Raw genomic sequence first — 15764 nt, 5'->3', positions numbered from 1 at the left:
TTTGTTTTGTTGTGTGTGGATGATTTTTACAGGACAAGACCTTCTTTACTGGAGTATTTAAGCTATCTCCTCAATTTTATGAGCATCATAGCTGGGCCTTGCAGCAATTACAAGGATTATATAGCCTTCATCGAAGGGAGGCATGTGCACATGAAACTGTTAGAAGTGAACTGGAAGCAGAAGGGTTATGACAGACTTCCTGATCCTTCTCCAACTGTAAGTTTTTAAAATGACAAAGATTTATTGCAAAGGGTGGGAGAGTACAGCTTTGTACATGATTCTCATAATTAAAAACGAAGAGGAGAAACCATTTTTTAGATTATCTTCCGAGTAAACGTTACAGTGGGTTTTTACTGTGAAGTGGTTGCTGTTTTTATCACAGGGTCAGGGGTGAAGGGGCTAGTGTCTTCCTCTTGAATTCCCCAAATGCGTTTGGCTTGCAAAACGGGTCATTGGTTAATGGGTGTCCTTTGTGCAGCGATGGGAATGGTCTGCAGGTTCTGACAATGAGGAGATGCAGTTCAGCTCCTGATAGAAGAGGAAATGTCAGGAATAAAAAAAAAAAAAAAGTCGAATCTTGCCCATAGTGCAGGAGGCGTTAGGCATACATGAATCATGGCTAATCAGAAACTGCAGCTTGTCCAGGCGCTTTGCAAGGGAATCCCGCACTCTATTTAAGATGACTTGGAGGTCACTTTCCACATACTATTAACACTAATTTTATTTTATATTTTTTTTAATATTACTTAAAAACTTCTTATAAAATGACCTTCTTGTAAAACAGGATTAAATAGCATGAGGACTAGATTCCTCTCTCTTAACTTAAGGTGACAATGACTGTGTAGCTTCATGAGTGTGTGCAGCATGTCTTCTCTGAAATTGATTATGTGTCTATGCATATCTGATTCCTGTTGCACGCGGTTGTATTTCTACTGACGTTAGTGGCATTGCTTCTGATTTACGTTAGTCTGACTGAGGTCAGAATAAGGCCTATATTGTTTTAGATGCAAGTCAGCAGAGAATATTAAAATTCGCATTAAAGATAATTGCACATTAGTTTATTTCTGAATATGGAGAATATAAAAAGAGTATTTGGGATCCAAAAATGCATTGTCGTTTCAATAGTATATTGCACTTTTATTAGTCTTTTGAGAACATGAGTCACCTTTTACAGAGTACCCAAGGGCCAGATTTACTTTTTTAATTATGACTGTATTAAGGAGAGTTTACTCTTGATGTGTATTTGAAATTGAGCTTCGAACTACTGACGTGATTGTCAGTAATAGTATATAGAAAGCTAGGAAGCTGTAATAGAAAACACTGTGGCATAGCAAATACCCTATGTCATGGGATGGTATACATGCTGTATGAGACGTACGCTTTTTGGACAAGTGATTTTTAGCAAGACCTCTGGATGGTAGCTGGACCATAAGACCTACTGTTGTACTGAATACCAATACTTTTGGCTTCCAGGAGGAGTCCAGTCTTTACTTCCAGGAGATGACAGTACATATAGGGAAGATTTCTGCTTTCCCTTGTAGGGTTTTGGTGTTTGTTTCCTTTCTCATTTTGGGACGTTCGCTAACTTATGTAGGTGTCTCTCGTGAATTTCATCACCAATTTTGTCTTTGTACCTATCTATAGGGAGTTCAGTAAACCAAATTAAACCAAAGCTTTGACTGTGGCCTTTTCTTTGTCACCTCTTCTAAATTAATTATCAACTTTGTCACTGCTAACTTTATTGCTTTTTGAACCGCATTGTTTTTGTATGTCATGAGCACTGCTTTTTTTTTTTTCCACTTAAGCAAATGTTTCTAATGAATGTTTCATTGGTTTTTGTGCTTTTTAGGGAGCAGTGATGTACAAGCTGTGTATCACACTAGTATCTCTCATTTTATTCTTGACACTTACCAAGAACTTTCCCATGGCATATATTATTGATAAGGAATTTCTCGATAAAACACCCTTCTTGTCAAGACTTGGTTACTTGTATGTTGTAACACAAGCAGCAAAACCAAAGTATTACTTTGCATGGACATTAGGTAAGTCTGGCCACATCACTTATTTTTGTGGGTAACAAGTTCATAAATGGGGGAGGGGGTCTGGAACATTGGGGTAAAAAAAAAAAAAAAAAATTAGCCCCTAGACCTGTAGTTCACGTGGGAGGTGTTCCTGTATGCAGTGGACCCTGCTGAAGTGGGGAGACATCAAAAGTTTTGAAAAACATGCATAAAATCTCTTCTAGCTTGTCTGACATCCTGTACCTCTGGAGGCAAACCTGCTTCTCAGCTTCTTGCCAGTAATGTCAATGTAACAATTTCTTCTTACTTAAAACTTTGGAATTGTACCAAAATAATTTTTACAGGAATTCTTAGGGGAAAAAAACAGCTTTGCTGCCTCTCAACCTTGATTTTTATGCTTCATTCATGCTTAATATCATTGGGGTTGGGACGTTAAAATTTGTCACAGTGGCTCGGGCTTTAGAAGTGTGTTACAGTGCCAACAGACCTCTCCCTGCCTTTAGGGACATCTTTAGCATGTGCATCTGTATTAGAAAGCTGTAGTGCTTGTTGGGGGGCTGAAGTTAGGCTTTGCCTCTAAGGCACTGTGGGGTCCTGTACACACATTAGCTTTGAGCAGTCAAGAGAAAGGATTGGAGAACCATGGGGAAGGTGGGGAACGAAAGAGGTGATGGGAAGGACCCAAGGATCTCTGCAAGGAAACTAAGAGAAGGAAGAGGGCTTATTATAGAAAGAAGCCAGTTTCTTTTATTGGGGGCCAGATAAACTGGTGGTCAAAATAATCTTTTTGTATTTTACCTTCTTCCTTTTAGAAGTCACCTTTCCCATCTATGTGTAAGGAGTCAAATCCTTCTAGGTCAGGTTGAAAATTGAGAGACTGCATTTTTTTGCTGGTATTACATGACTTTGTGTGTAGGGGAGATCCTGAAAGCCCAGCCAGCAATGCATACACCTGAAATTGAGAAGAGTGTCGTTGAGATGGGATGGAAGGAGCCAGGGAAATTAATTGTGAGGCTGTGATTAAACTGCTGGGAGTAAAACTGACATATCAAGGGAAGACAGCCAGGACTGGCATGTGTGGGATGGGAAAGGCTTTGGGATAAAGAATTGCTTGGTCAGAAACTTATTTTTGTGAGATCCAATGTTAAGTTGTTGCCTCTCTTTTTTCTGGCATTATAGTTAACTAAAAGTCCATTATCGAAGAGATAAACCGAACTTGAATTTGTGACATGACTAAGCCATAGAGGCTGTAGAAGTATCTTACAAATGAGGGTTTTCAGGAAAAGCATGCATTGCATACTGGAGGGTGAGGCCTCCATTATTCACATTACAAGTCCAGGCAGCAGAACAGCAGACGCTTTATCCTTTTGCAGTTTAGCTCCCAGTGGCATGGTCCAGGGCATTATAAAAGTGCCTGCTGAAACGGCCGATAAGCGCTTCCTGTTCTCGGAAAAGGACAGTCATGCTATTGTGCAAGAGCCGCGCTGCTGAATTCCTCCAGATCCACGGAGAGAGAAAATTCGGCTTCTGGCCGCATTAGCAATATTCATGGAAACGTGGCTGCAAACCTAACTCAGAGCTGCCGAAGAAACCAATTTGGGACTGAACACCTGCATCCAAGGAGCTGTGAAAGCGATACGCCAGAGCTGTTCAAGTCAGCAGGGAAACCTCCGCTGGGCTTTGTGGAGGTTGGGGTTTTGTGAGCAATTCGAGGGTGGACAATCGCGATTCTCCTGCGTTTTACACCTGCACAGCAGGCAGCAGCAGCGAGATGATGATGGGTCTGCTGTGTTGTTATGCCCCTGGATTTCTGGTTTCTTGCTTTTGGCAAAGAAACACTAAGCGGTCCCTGCAACCCTTGGAGCAAGGAGGAGCAAATCCAGAAGTCCCCCTGCTCTGGGGTGACAGTTACATGCAGCCCCAGTCTCTGAGACTGGGCAGGCCCTATGGGCAGCTCGTTACTGATCTCATAGCAAGACACTGGCACTTACCATAAGGTAAACAGAATTTGAGACAAGGTTGTTGTGGTTTTGTTTGTTGTGTTTGGTTTTTTTAAAAAAGGGAGATAGTTAAAAACTTGGAGACCTTTCTTTCCATCAGTAAAATCTAGCTTGTTTAGTAAAGTGGAAAATAAAATGGAAAGTTTCAGGTTAGAGAAGGTTGCTCATTTATTTATTTATTGTTACTCTGTTTGCTTTTAATTAGGTTCTCTCCCTGGTTTTGAGCTTTGGGATTCCTCCATGCACTTGTGCCTGTGTTCATAGCACTTACAAAGCAAAATCTGTTTTTATTCTTGAAAAAGAAATGCTGACCTTTTTAAAGCATAACTTAACCAGGCTTGTATTTCGTAAATGATCTAGAAGGAAAAGCCTTACCTGTATTTTTGCTTTCCTTTTTCTTCCAATAATACTTGGTGTTGTCTGCACCTACTGATCCAGAGCTAATGAGTCCCTCCTGTTTTGTTAGTACACAGAGAGAGGATTTCTGGCAGGGGCACGTTAAAAGCAGGATCCTGAGTCCCAGTGAGGAGATGGCTCCCAGACAAAGCCGAGAGGAGAGCTAGCTGACCGGCGCCCTGGGAAAGAGCAAGAGTGTAGCATGTGAAATGCCTACCGTTACCCAAACTTTTATTTGCCCTTAAAGTAGTTAAGTCTGTAATTGAAGTTACTCGATATATGATTTGTAGAGAGGGTGAGGTACTTAGGGAGGCACCGAGCAACAGGATTAGCAAAAGGCTTTGTCTGCAGAAGTCTGAATGAAAGTCTTAATTAAAACAAGCATGTTGGAACACAACAGAAGTGGTAAGCAGGTCTTTGAGACACTACAGTTTTTCTGAATGCTGTGACATCCAGGTACCCTTTTGAGGAAAATGCTAATTCATTTTATGGCAACGCTTGTATATCATATCTCACATTAATAACAACAGCAAAATAATGGGAAAAGTGATTTCTATCCATTGTTATTATATTTTTATTTTATTATTTTATTTGTCCTACGCGAGGAGTAGCTAGTCTTTCCTCTTGAGGAAATGACTCTTGAATTGCCTTATAGCAATGCCCCTTTGCCAAGAGGAAGCTTCTCTTTGAAAGAGAGAATGCTAATTGCTATAAAGCTGGCTCGAATGTGTGTTTAGTGTCATACCGACCTGTAAGAAAACACGGCTCCTCCAGCCGTCTGATTTGACCCGTTTTGCTTTGACATTGCAGCAGACGCAGTCAACAATGCAGCTGGTTATGGATTCAGTGGAGTTGATGAGAGGGGCACTTTCCGCTGGGACCTGTTGTCCAATTTAAATATCTGGAACATTGAGGTGAGCTAAAGGAGTGGCTGCATTGGCATAATTATAGAGAAATGGGCATGATAATGAGGAGAAGCTTCACTGGAAGGAAAGTAAGTCCATGCCACCAGGCTGCCCCTCTTCAACATGGAGAGGTTTTGTATTTTATCTGTTGGGCAGATAAAAAGCATCTGTCATGCAGCCTTTGTCACGCTCTATATTCAAGTTGCATTTCTAAATAGTTTATAGAGGGCTAATAAATGATTAATCAGATGTTTAATAAATGAGCAGTCAATTACTGTAGATTGTGGCTGAGTTCAGCAGGTCAATAAATTGCTCACAGCTATGATTCTCCACCATCTGTGGTGTATTCTGTTTATTTACTTCTAACAGTCTTCCACTTTTGTTAACCCAGTTGAGATGGGTGGTGGTAGTGAAAGAGGCTGCCACGAGTAGGCATCGCACAAACACTGGCAAGGGCTGGGTCCCTGCACGTGCCTGGAGTACCTTTTGTAAATGGAGAAAAGTGAGGGTCGGAGAGACAGCAGGTACAAACCGAGCAACCTGAATGGGAATTGGCAGGGCCACATAGAGCTTAGATGGATGCTGATCTAGAACTCCATCCAGCAAACTGCACTGTTTCTCAAAAAATCTGCCACACGTTTCTTGTGATTGCAGTATACTTTTAACATCCATTAGTCTTTTGTAAACTATTTATGTTTGTTTCTGTAGTGCAAAAGATGGCCAATGTAGTTTGTTTGCACCGAAGAATATTTTGTGAATGCCAGTGGGATGTGAAAATGTTTATGTTGTCTGAGACTGCTTTCTAAAGGCTTCTTTTCTTTAGAAATAGGAAGAGCTTCCCCTTGTAATTCTGTAGTTATGATTTTAAAAGGAAAAGCATATGAAAACAAGTTGACTGCTTTATTGCTGAATGGTCTGTGACTAAGTGAATGTGCTTTAATAGCTCTTCTCAAAAATGAAAGAGCCCCTGTAATTCTTCAGTGAAAAACATTGAAAGATGCCAAAGCTACAAGTATCATTATACGTTCTCTCTTTCTCAACATCCTTATTCTGGTGGTTTTTTTCAACCTTAATTAATCCTCAGCATACATCTCTCCTTGAGTGGTAGAGAATACACAGCCCAGAAATGCTTTATATGCCTCGATGACAGCAGCACCCTAGATACCACTCTGAGATCTTGAATCAATATCTGATTCGGTTTTGGGGCAGGAGACGATTCCTACCTTGATGGGCTGAGGCAGTTTCTGCTTGAAGGAGGAAAGCGAAGTGCAGGCAATGCTCTTTAGTCAAGCCAAATCAAGGAAATGGGAGCCTTTGGTCCTCTCTACCCACTGAACTGTAGGACCCCTCAAAACCCTTTCCCTTTACTGGTCACACGGGCAATAGAGATCAGGGTGGAAAAATTATTTCCAGGAGCAGAAAACAGTGTGCTCTCCATTGATTTGATCATGTGTGCAATGCAAAAAAAGAAAGGCTACAGAAACCATTACTTTGGGTAAGCCTTGAACTGTCACTTTATGCACCAGCAACAGTTCTGGGAGTTGAAGTGTGACTGTACAGTGCATTTTAAGTAGGTATAGCTACCTGCATATGTAAAATTGCTTAAGAGTTTGGAACTTGAGTGCTAAACGTGGCTAAGAAATGACCTGATCTGTAGTAAAGATAAGCACGTGGCAGGAGTTGTGAGGGCATTAAAATGTGACGACACCTGAATGCATGTGCAGGACTTGACAAAAGCCTTGACAGCCAATGACTACTTTCTCTCTTGGTAATGTAACAGGACAACTTAAAGGAGGCCAAAAGAGAGTGACAATTTTAGCTGGAAGAGAGATCGTATTTTTCTTGGCTTCTCTTGGTGCAGTAATGCAATTAAAATGTGGCAGTACTGTGTTGGGAATTGGTAATCATTTTAACTCTTTAAACACAGAGGATGAAGTGCTAGCCTTCAGGATTCTATGTGGAAAAGCAAAAATATCTGCATATTCCCCTTGGAACCCTTTGCCTTTAATCCATCTTTTCAGTGTGCCCTTCCCTCCAGCTGATATGAGAAAATAATGTGGTGTCACTGAATCATGTCCCTGCTTGGTGAGGAGGTCCCCGGAGATTTCTGTCAGCAGGCGAGGAACAAATGGGGAGCAGGGATGGGAAGCCATCACAGGTGAAGTTGACCAGGATTAGGCGAACTGATGCTGGATGGAGTCCTGCAGTCCCCTAAAGCTGGGAGAACTGGTGCTGCGAGGAGGTACAGGTGGCGCTCTCAGTCCGCTCTGATTTCTCAAGTTGGGCAGTGAGCTGAGAATTGGCTTCCAAATTTCGTCCTAAAACTTTTGTCCATGTTTTTCAGTCTTCCCCCTTTCTTCTCCACATAATAATGCATTTCTTTTAGTTTTTATAGTACTTTGTTTTAATAGAACTCTAGGGAAGTCCAGACTGCATAATGGGTGGCAAGATCTCTCTTCCAAAAATGAAGCTGTTTATGAACTGAAGGGAGAACCAAACATTTAAAACAAGAAAGCTTTTCAGATTTCCTGTAATTTGAAAAATAACCAAACATTGTATTTAATTTTACAAAACAAGGTGAGATTTTACAGCAAGTGCCAAGTGTTAGCGGTGAGCAATCAGCCTAGTTAATGTCCCTCCCAAAATACATTAGCGTAATGATGGACTGTGGCACAGCCTTCACAACAGTTAGCTACTAGAATTAATATTTTCCATGTTTCTCCTCTCTAATTTAAAATGCAAGTATTGTTTTACAGGTTTCAGTGCTAACATTTCATGTGAACTTCTTTCTTAGACTGCGACAAGTTTTAAAATGTACATTGAAAACTGGAACATTCAGACAGCTGCCTGGCTAAAACGGTAAGAATTAATGAAACAGTAATGCGCTTGTGAGACCCAAAAACTCTAGAAGGCCTGGAAGAACACTGACTGGTGAATCTCATAAATTTATAGCATCTTGTCTTTGTTTCCTGTGTCTGTAGCAGTTGGTGGAATACAAGGATATTTGGTGCTGTAAAGTTTTATTGCTGCAAATGTAAAATGCCCACGTTTTATATATGAGCAGCAAAGCCATAAATGAACTGTTCAATTCTTCCATAATAAAAAGTAATAGCATTTTGATGGCATCTTTTAGGCTGCTGTTTGCCTCCGTTATTCTTGCTGTACTGTTTCACTTTGCTATGTTATGTTTCCCATGCGTACTACTACTGGAGGTGAGCCTTGTGTCACTGCGATCCAGTTTGGCTAGAACTGGGGAGAAGTCAGACTCTTCAGAGCCCCAGTGTAGTCCAGTTTGGACTTACTGGAAGGTGCTTGCTAGGGAGTCCCTGTTTAGGATATGGAGAAGAGACTTCTTATAGCACTGAGAAGATCTGATTTTAACCCATGAGTGTTAATGCACTTATAAATACTAGCGTAAGTCCAAGTTTTGTAGATTGAACTGTCTCCTGTTACTTGGTTACACTTTTTGGCATGATTAAAGCTCAGCATACAGTCAGTGTGAGGTCTGAAACCCAGGCACAGATTTATTGTGGTTCTCATAGCTATTTTTGTTGTTAAATATATCTCAAAAGTCAATGTCTACTATTTTGCATGATTCAGATGATGTTCCTGATAAGAAATGCATTATCTTGACTTGTTTCTTCAGAAGACAGCATTTCAGTTAAACCTCAGCTAGACCAGTCAGTGTGTTCTTGAACCTGTATCATTCGCTTGCGCCTTGAGTAAGATTTTTGGGCTGCTAAAGTTAGCAGGAATCCCCTGCTTTGCATCGGTTTACGACACTCCCTGTTGTTCCCGGCATCTGCCAGATAACAGTGCCTAAAAATACCTCTGTTCACCAGTGAAGGGTGGGGTCACGTCTCTGTCCTTCGGCTTGCTCTTGATCTGCCGTCAAAGTTTTGAAGGGTAGTGTGTGATTCCAGACAGAGGTGTAAAGTTGAAGGATAAGTCCTGCCTGCCCTTTGCCCTGCCTGCCCTTTGCGCTGATGTTTATTTAAATGCTATGAGCACCGGGAATATTTGTACAGGCATTCTTTGGATACTCAGTGCATAAAAGCATGCTTCCTTTTTCCGTCTAATGCTCCATGTAAATGAAGGGAGCGTCTCGTCTGTAGAGAGAGTGCCCTCATCTGTAACTGAGGAAAGATAAGACCGTTAAGAAAGCAGAATAAGACCTTAAAAACAGAGAAGGATTTGAAGTGTGGCATCAATTGTTCAGTTGTATTCAGCTTCTTGTTTTGTTTTCGTCTTTGCAGTGTTTGCTATGACAGAGCTCCCTGGTACCCTACGGCTTTAACGTTTATCCTGTCGGCCCTGTGGCATGGTATCTATCCTGGATATTATTTTACGTTTCTCACTGGAATCCTTATCACGCTCGCAGCCAGAGCAGTATGTACCTTTCATTGTTTTCCTCTAAGGCCCATGCTAGATACTATCCAGCTGTCAACTGCGGGGACCACCCTGACACGGTCAAGCAGCTTGTCCCTGCTGTGAGCCCTCTTTCATGCCTTTGCGGGCTTGGTGTTCACTGAAAATTTATTCTGTATTGATGCTAATTACAAAGTACCCCCAGCAGTTATAACCAGCACCACTTCTGCACGTGCTGCAATGCTGTCCTTGGCTGTCAGAGTGTACAGAGTGTGCTTGTGAGTGTACAGTTGGTGGTGCCACCGGCTATGGCCATGCGGTCAGATTAGCTTGGGATTCAAGGTTAAGCTTGAGTCCAGACTTCTGCTAGGTCATGTTGCCTATATGCTGGCGTGTAATCAGCTCTGGGTGCAGTCTTTCACAAGAAGCTGTTATGGACTGAGCAGTAGCCCAAACTTGAACTCTTTCATGTGGATGCAATAGATGCAGTAAACTGGTCTCTGTGTTTATGGGCCTCATCTTGGGTAGAGTCAGCAAAGACAGAACAGGTTTCATGTCTCACTGTTATTAAATTTGTCACAGGTGATCTTTCAAGGCTGAGCCAGCCAGTTGTGCAGGGCTGGGAAGCACCACTGTTGTCTTTCAGAGTTTGACTATGGATAAATAACTGGGTCAATTTGAAAGGCGAATTAAACTACTGATCAGTATTAACTGCTACGGCTAGAGCAGGCTGCCGAACATGTAATCTTAACGTGCTTTGCCTCCCATTTATGAGGATTTCATAGATGTGAAGCTAAACTAAAATCTCTAGGGAACAGCACACGCTTGCAAGTATAAACACATATTTGTTCATTTCAAGTAACTTTGTTTCACTGTTGATAACCAGTAATAAATCAAAACCAGGAGGGAGGAAAATCAAATCATAACAACTCCCCTCCCCAGAGATGCCAGATGCCCGACATGAGTCTGCTCCTGTGATTATGACAGATGAAATTGGGGGACACTTCTCTGTTTGCTGCTGGTTGACTCTGGGATCTTGCGTATGCCAGTCAATACACTTGTGTCTTCTTACTCTCAGTCCTTTCTAACTGGTGTATAAACTTTTCTGTAATACTAATGCTGATGATAAGTGGAGAGTCATACACTGCAATACGTCCATGTGATTTTGCCTAAGAAATGGATTTATATAATTTTCTGTTTACTTTTCCCTGACCTGCAGATCAGAAACAATTGCAGACATTACTTCCTCTCGTCAGTGCCTCTCAAGATAGCCTATGACGTTGTTACCTGGGTTGTCACTCAACTGGCTGTGTGCTACACTGTTGCACCATTTGTTATGCTGGCTGTTGAGCCCACAATTAAGTTTTACAAGTAAGTTCTCTCCTCTTGACTATTCTTCTTCAGACCGGCACAGGCTTTTGTTAAATAACCCAAAGCATGCTGAAAAGCAGTTGGCATTTCATCAAATTTGAAAGGAGTTCAAACAGGATGTTTAATAATGTGTAAGGGGTGATTTGTGCACTCTGTAACTTAAGGAGATGATAATAATAATAATAATCATAGAATCACAGAATGGTTTGGGTTGGAAGAGACCTCAAAGACCATCTAGTTCCAACCCCCGCTTCTGCGGGCAGGGACACCCTCCACTGGACCACGTTGCCCAAAGCCCCATCCAACCTGGCCTTGAACACTGCCAGGGAGCCAAGGGCAGCCACAGCTTCTCTGGGCAACTTGTTCCAGTGCCTCACCACCCTCTCAGGAAAAAATTTCTTCCTAACATCTAATCTAAATTGACCCCCCTTCAGTTTAAAGCCATTACCCCGTGTCCTATCACTCCATGCCCTTGTAAACAGTCTCTCTCCAGCTTTCTTGTAGGCCCCCTTCAGTTACTGGATAATAATGCCAGTGCACTTCTACTTCTGTCTTTCTGTGTCCTTATGTGACTTTTCACATATTGAGTTTCCTTCTTCAAAACAGTGAAGCCTCAACCATTAACAGTGGCCAAGGCTGGAGACGTTAAGGCTAACATGAGTTGGCAGTAGGAAGGACTCGATGAGAAAAGACCAGGTTTCCAGCTGCCAGATGTGTGGAACAGGAGGTGTAATTGCTGAGCAGGAGATAAGGAGGGTGCCTGGCAGAGCATTACTTCTTGAAATGAGTATGCTTTTCTTTTTGAACATTTCCATAGGAAGTGAATACTTCCCTAGGTTCCATAAAAATAAGAAAACACTGATGTTGCAGAGTATATTGGATATACTCTAATAAAAATAATTTGAAATAGAGAAATTGAGAAAATAATTTGAAAAGGGAGACTGGACTACATTGCTTTACTTTCATTCTACAGTGAACTGTCAACATAGGGTAATGGGTGTTGGTTAAGAAGAAAGACAATTTCCTCCTCTAACATGAAAGACATAAAACTGGTAGTCAAGATAGCTGCTGTCAGTAAGTCTGTTTTAAGGTGGTTGAATTTTGACATTTTCTATTCCTGTTTCTTAAAACATTTGATTTCAACACAGAAAAACTTACCATATAAAAATTACTCCAAATCTTTATTAGTTTCGGTAAGACGCTTTCCCGAGTACCTTGCTAATATGTAATTTTTATATCTTCCAAGACAAAAGTAGCAAACAGCAATCAGAACAAAAAAGGAGAGAAAAGACTGAAATATTAAACTGGTTTATAAACATTTGCCCTGTAAGTGCAGTTGGTTCCCTTTGTGCTACAAAAGGCCATTCCATGTAGTAAATATTAATGTAATTCTGTGAGATTACCTTGCTAACATAAAAACTACAGAAATAAATATGTATAAAGAACTTGCTATCACTATGTCAGCATCCATGAAGGCAAAAATGTTACTTTTACCAAAGTTCTGAACAAAGAAAACTATTTTCCACCCTTGCCTCAAATTGTGTCATCACCTTAATATTGTTTGCCCTAGTGACTTTGAACATAGTTAGCACTTAAATTTAGGGACTGTTAAGCAAGGTAATTTGGAGCACTGCACACCTGGAAGTGGTCTTAAGCACCTTACAGGAATATTAGAACTATGGTAAGAAGTATAAAAGAGACCATAAGAAGGTGCATCTCTGTGGTTGAGCTGTACCATATTGCTCCCAAATGCCGTCCTCCCCAAGCTGCCAGAGCCTTATGTAATTGGCTTCAGTATTTTTTATTTCTGTTCAATCTTGCGTATATCGATTTATTTGAAAAAAAATATTTGATATTTAATAAGATATCAAATTAAGATATCTCTGAGTAGTTGCCTTCAAAAATACAACCCTTCTGTAAACGTCATTACCTGACCTTCCCCAGTTAAAAGTTGAGTGTTTTGATTTATTTCAGATCTCAGCACTTGGAATGGATTTTTTTCTTTCCATCACTTTTTATTTTGGTTTTTCTTTTTAAACTTGTACAAGTTTTATGTCCTAAGCCTGAGGGATGTTTCTTCAGAATGTAGACTTGTATACTCTAACATTAAAACAGAGCTGGGCTGAATAAGTCTAGGGTTGAATTACATGGGTTCATCTGAGCTGTCAGACTTTGGATTCTGGAGTCTGCTGATTGATTTCTTGCGTCATTAATATCCACGGCAACATTTTGATCAATGCCAGCGGATACCACACGCATAGGCTGTGTGAAATTCAAGGGGGTGTTTTCGTGCTTTCTAGGTCAGGTTCATACTTTCTGCATTCATCACTTAGCATTAAATTCTACATGGACTTACTGAGGTTGCACAATTCATGTTATTACCAACAAAAATATAATATTCTTTTTCTGCTTTTGTTCCCAGGTCTATGTATTTTCACATGCACATTCTAAGCATCCTGGTGTTGCTCGCGTTACCAATCAGACCTCAAGCCCACTCCATAAGAAAGCCTCAGAATCAAGTCGTGCAGAACTCTGTTAAAAGCAAAGACAAATGATGCCTCCAAAGAAAACTGATGACACTGGGAAATCGAAGTGACATATTGGAAACAAAGAAGAAGAAAAATGGGTGGGATGGTTGAAGTAGAAGACAAGTGGCATTTCTATTGGTTATCTTAAAATCTTACTGGACAGGGCAGAAAAGAGCCTGAATGACTGCATTTCAAATTATTCCAGTTAAGAAAGCTTTTACAGGCAACGTTTACAGGCTCATGGGGCATTTTGATTTTTTTAATAAATATTTTTATGAAGTGTTTTTATATATTTAAACTTTTTCACACAGAGAGGCGTTTTTGCTCTTTTACAGAAATATACAATTATTAATCAATAATCTTGTGATTAGAGGGACAGGAAGCAGCTAGTAAAGAGTTAGACCAGCTGCCCGATAGCCTGGCGCTGTGGGCAGCTGGCACGGGAAGCTTTTCATCTCTTGGCTATGGAGAGAGATGGTGCAAGTAGAAAACTACAGACATGGGTTTGGTCAAGGTGCTGGCGCTGACTCCTGCCCAGGCAGGGAGAAGAGGGAGCGGGGCTTTCACTGGCAATCCCCAGAGCAGGGACTGCAGCCCGAGCTTGGCAGCAAGGGTATTTCACATCCTTCCACGTGACGCCTGCTGGTAATGAGGGCAAGACAAGTCCCTTGGGCATAGGTGTCTGGGAGCACTGGCAACTGGCTAGGCCAAAATCTAAAGCCAAGCAAAAGCAAAACAAACAAACAAACCCCCCCCCCCCCAAACCAACCACCCTTTAGAGTAAAAGAAGGGACATACACCCTGTGATCTGCAGAGTTGTGCTTCTCTAATGACGCACCTGGCGCTTATTGCTACATCAGCCTGCCTTTGCAGTTTGAGAGTCATGCAGCACTTCCATTTCAGTATCAAAATAACTAAGGAGCTATGCGGGCTTAGTGTTTTAAAGCTCGCAGTTCTGGGTTAAATCTGAAAAAGGTTTATAATGGATCAGACTGTTCTACTCAAAAACATCCCGTCTTGTGGAGGGGTTACTTTTCAGCAGGATAACATTAATATGAAACCTGAACAGTAATTGTCATAGTCATAATAAATCATTCTCCACAAAATATTGGGATGTGATATGATCATCACAAGAGTCAGGACTGAGTCCTTGTATGATCCTGACATATGACTTAGCCTGTTGATGCAAGTTTCCCTGCTCGTAAAGTCCTTGGCTTACAGGGATGTTTGGAGGCTGAATTTCTAAGAGCTGCTTGTGCGTTGAGATAACCTGCTACAAAATGCTGCATCAGGGATTTTTTTCTTTTTTTAAATCCACTTATGCCAATAAAACAGGCTGGTACGACACATCAAAACCAACTAAAACATTTTAAAAAATGACTGTTTTCCATGAACGTTTTTATCAGGATTTTGTAGAAACAATTCCATTGTTAAAGTATTGGCATTGCTTTATGATCATTTAACTGAAGTGTGATTGAGCAAAGAATCTGCTGTTTACTGCATTCTGATTTTTGTGTCAGATTAAAATTTTGCAGAATCCTAATGTTTTGGGAAGAAGCAAATCAGTGGAACCAAAGCAAGTTCCAGAAAAAGTTTGACTTTTGTTCTTTTCTCCGGTGGGAAGTTTTTGTCCTGTGACCACCTCATGATTTAGAGCATAGTTCATGGAAAAGTCTATCTGGTAATTTATTTTGAAGGCGAGATGGGATTAAAAGGTTGATCTGAAGAAACAAATTCCTTTGTGTCACCTCCTTGCATTATTAATCACAAACATCTAATGTGAAAATGGGTGAGTGGGTGTGAGATCCCTCACACTTGTGAGGGGAGATGTTCAGTTCTGCTGGATTTTACAGACTAGCCTGGCTTTACAGCCTGCTCCTGCTGAAATGGAGACAAAACGACCCCTGTCCATTTTTATGGCAGCTTTGTCCTTAACTTGGCCAGTCCTTGTTTGTCCTCATGCATGTTTCCTCCTTGTTGGCACTAGCCTCAGTTGTATCTGGGGCATCCCAGGTTTCCCTTGAGCTCTGGCTGCACCGGCCCTGTTGCTTGTTGGGAGGGAACCGGGGCGCATCCCCGGGGAGGACAGGGGTTTGGGTGCTGTTGGCCGTGGGATCCCATGGGCTGAAGGCAGCCTGTGTTTACCTCCCAGAAACTGGAATGAATCTCTGGGAG

At 41.3% G+C, this 15764-nt stretch overlaps 1 protein-coding gene across 2 annotated transcripts in view; it reads left to right on the top strand.

Annotated features, from left to right (window-relative positions):
- Window positions 1-15323, top strand: part of MBOAT1 (membrane bound O-acyltransferase domain containing 1) — a 60010-nt gene extending 44687 nt beyond the window's left edge. Inside the window, exons 7-13 of one of the 2 annotated variants that reach the window (XR_008575899.1) lie at window positions 33-216; window positions 1850-2042; window positions 5228-5331; window positions 8117-8181; window positions 9579-9646; window positions 10910-11061; window positions 13484-13620. Coding sequence is in view for 1 of the 2 variants with exons in the window: in XM_054816854.1 (XP_054672829.1) it covers window positions 33-216; window positions 1850-2042; window positions 5228-5331; window positions 8117-8181; window positions 9579-9711; window positions 10910-11061; window positions 13484-13616 (964 nt within the window). In the remaining variant the exon portion in view is untranslated. Of the gene's footprint in view, window positions 1-32; window positions 217-1849; window positions 2043-5227; window positions 5332-8116; window positions 8182-9578; window positions 9712-10909; window positions 11062-13483 lie in introns of both variants that reach the window. The other variant, XM_054816854.1, reaches the window with a different exon arrangement.
- Window positions 15324-15764: the final 441 nt, after the last annotated feature.

The sequence above is a fragment of the Grus americana genome, chromosome 2 (assembly GCF_028858705.1).
Source record: "Grus americana isolate bGruAme1 chromosome 2, bGruAme1.mat, whole genome shotgun sequence".
In the NCBI taxonomy this organism is placed as follows: Eukaryota; Metazoa; Chordata; class Aves; order Gruiformes; family Gruidae; genus Grus; species Grus americana.
This window is presented reverse-complemented; position numbering and strand designations above follow the sequence as displayed.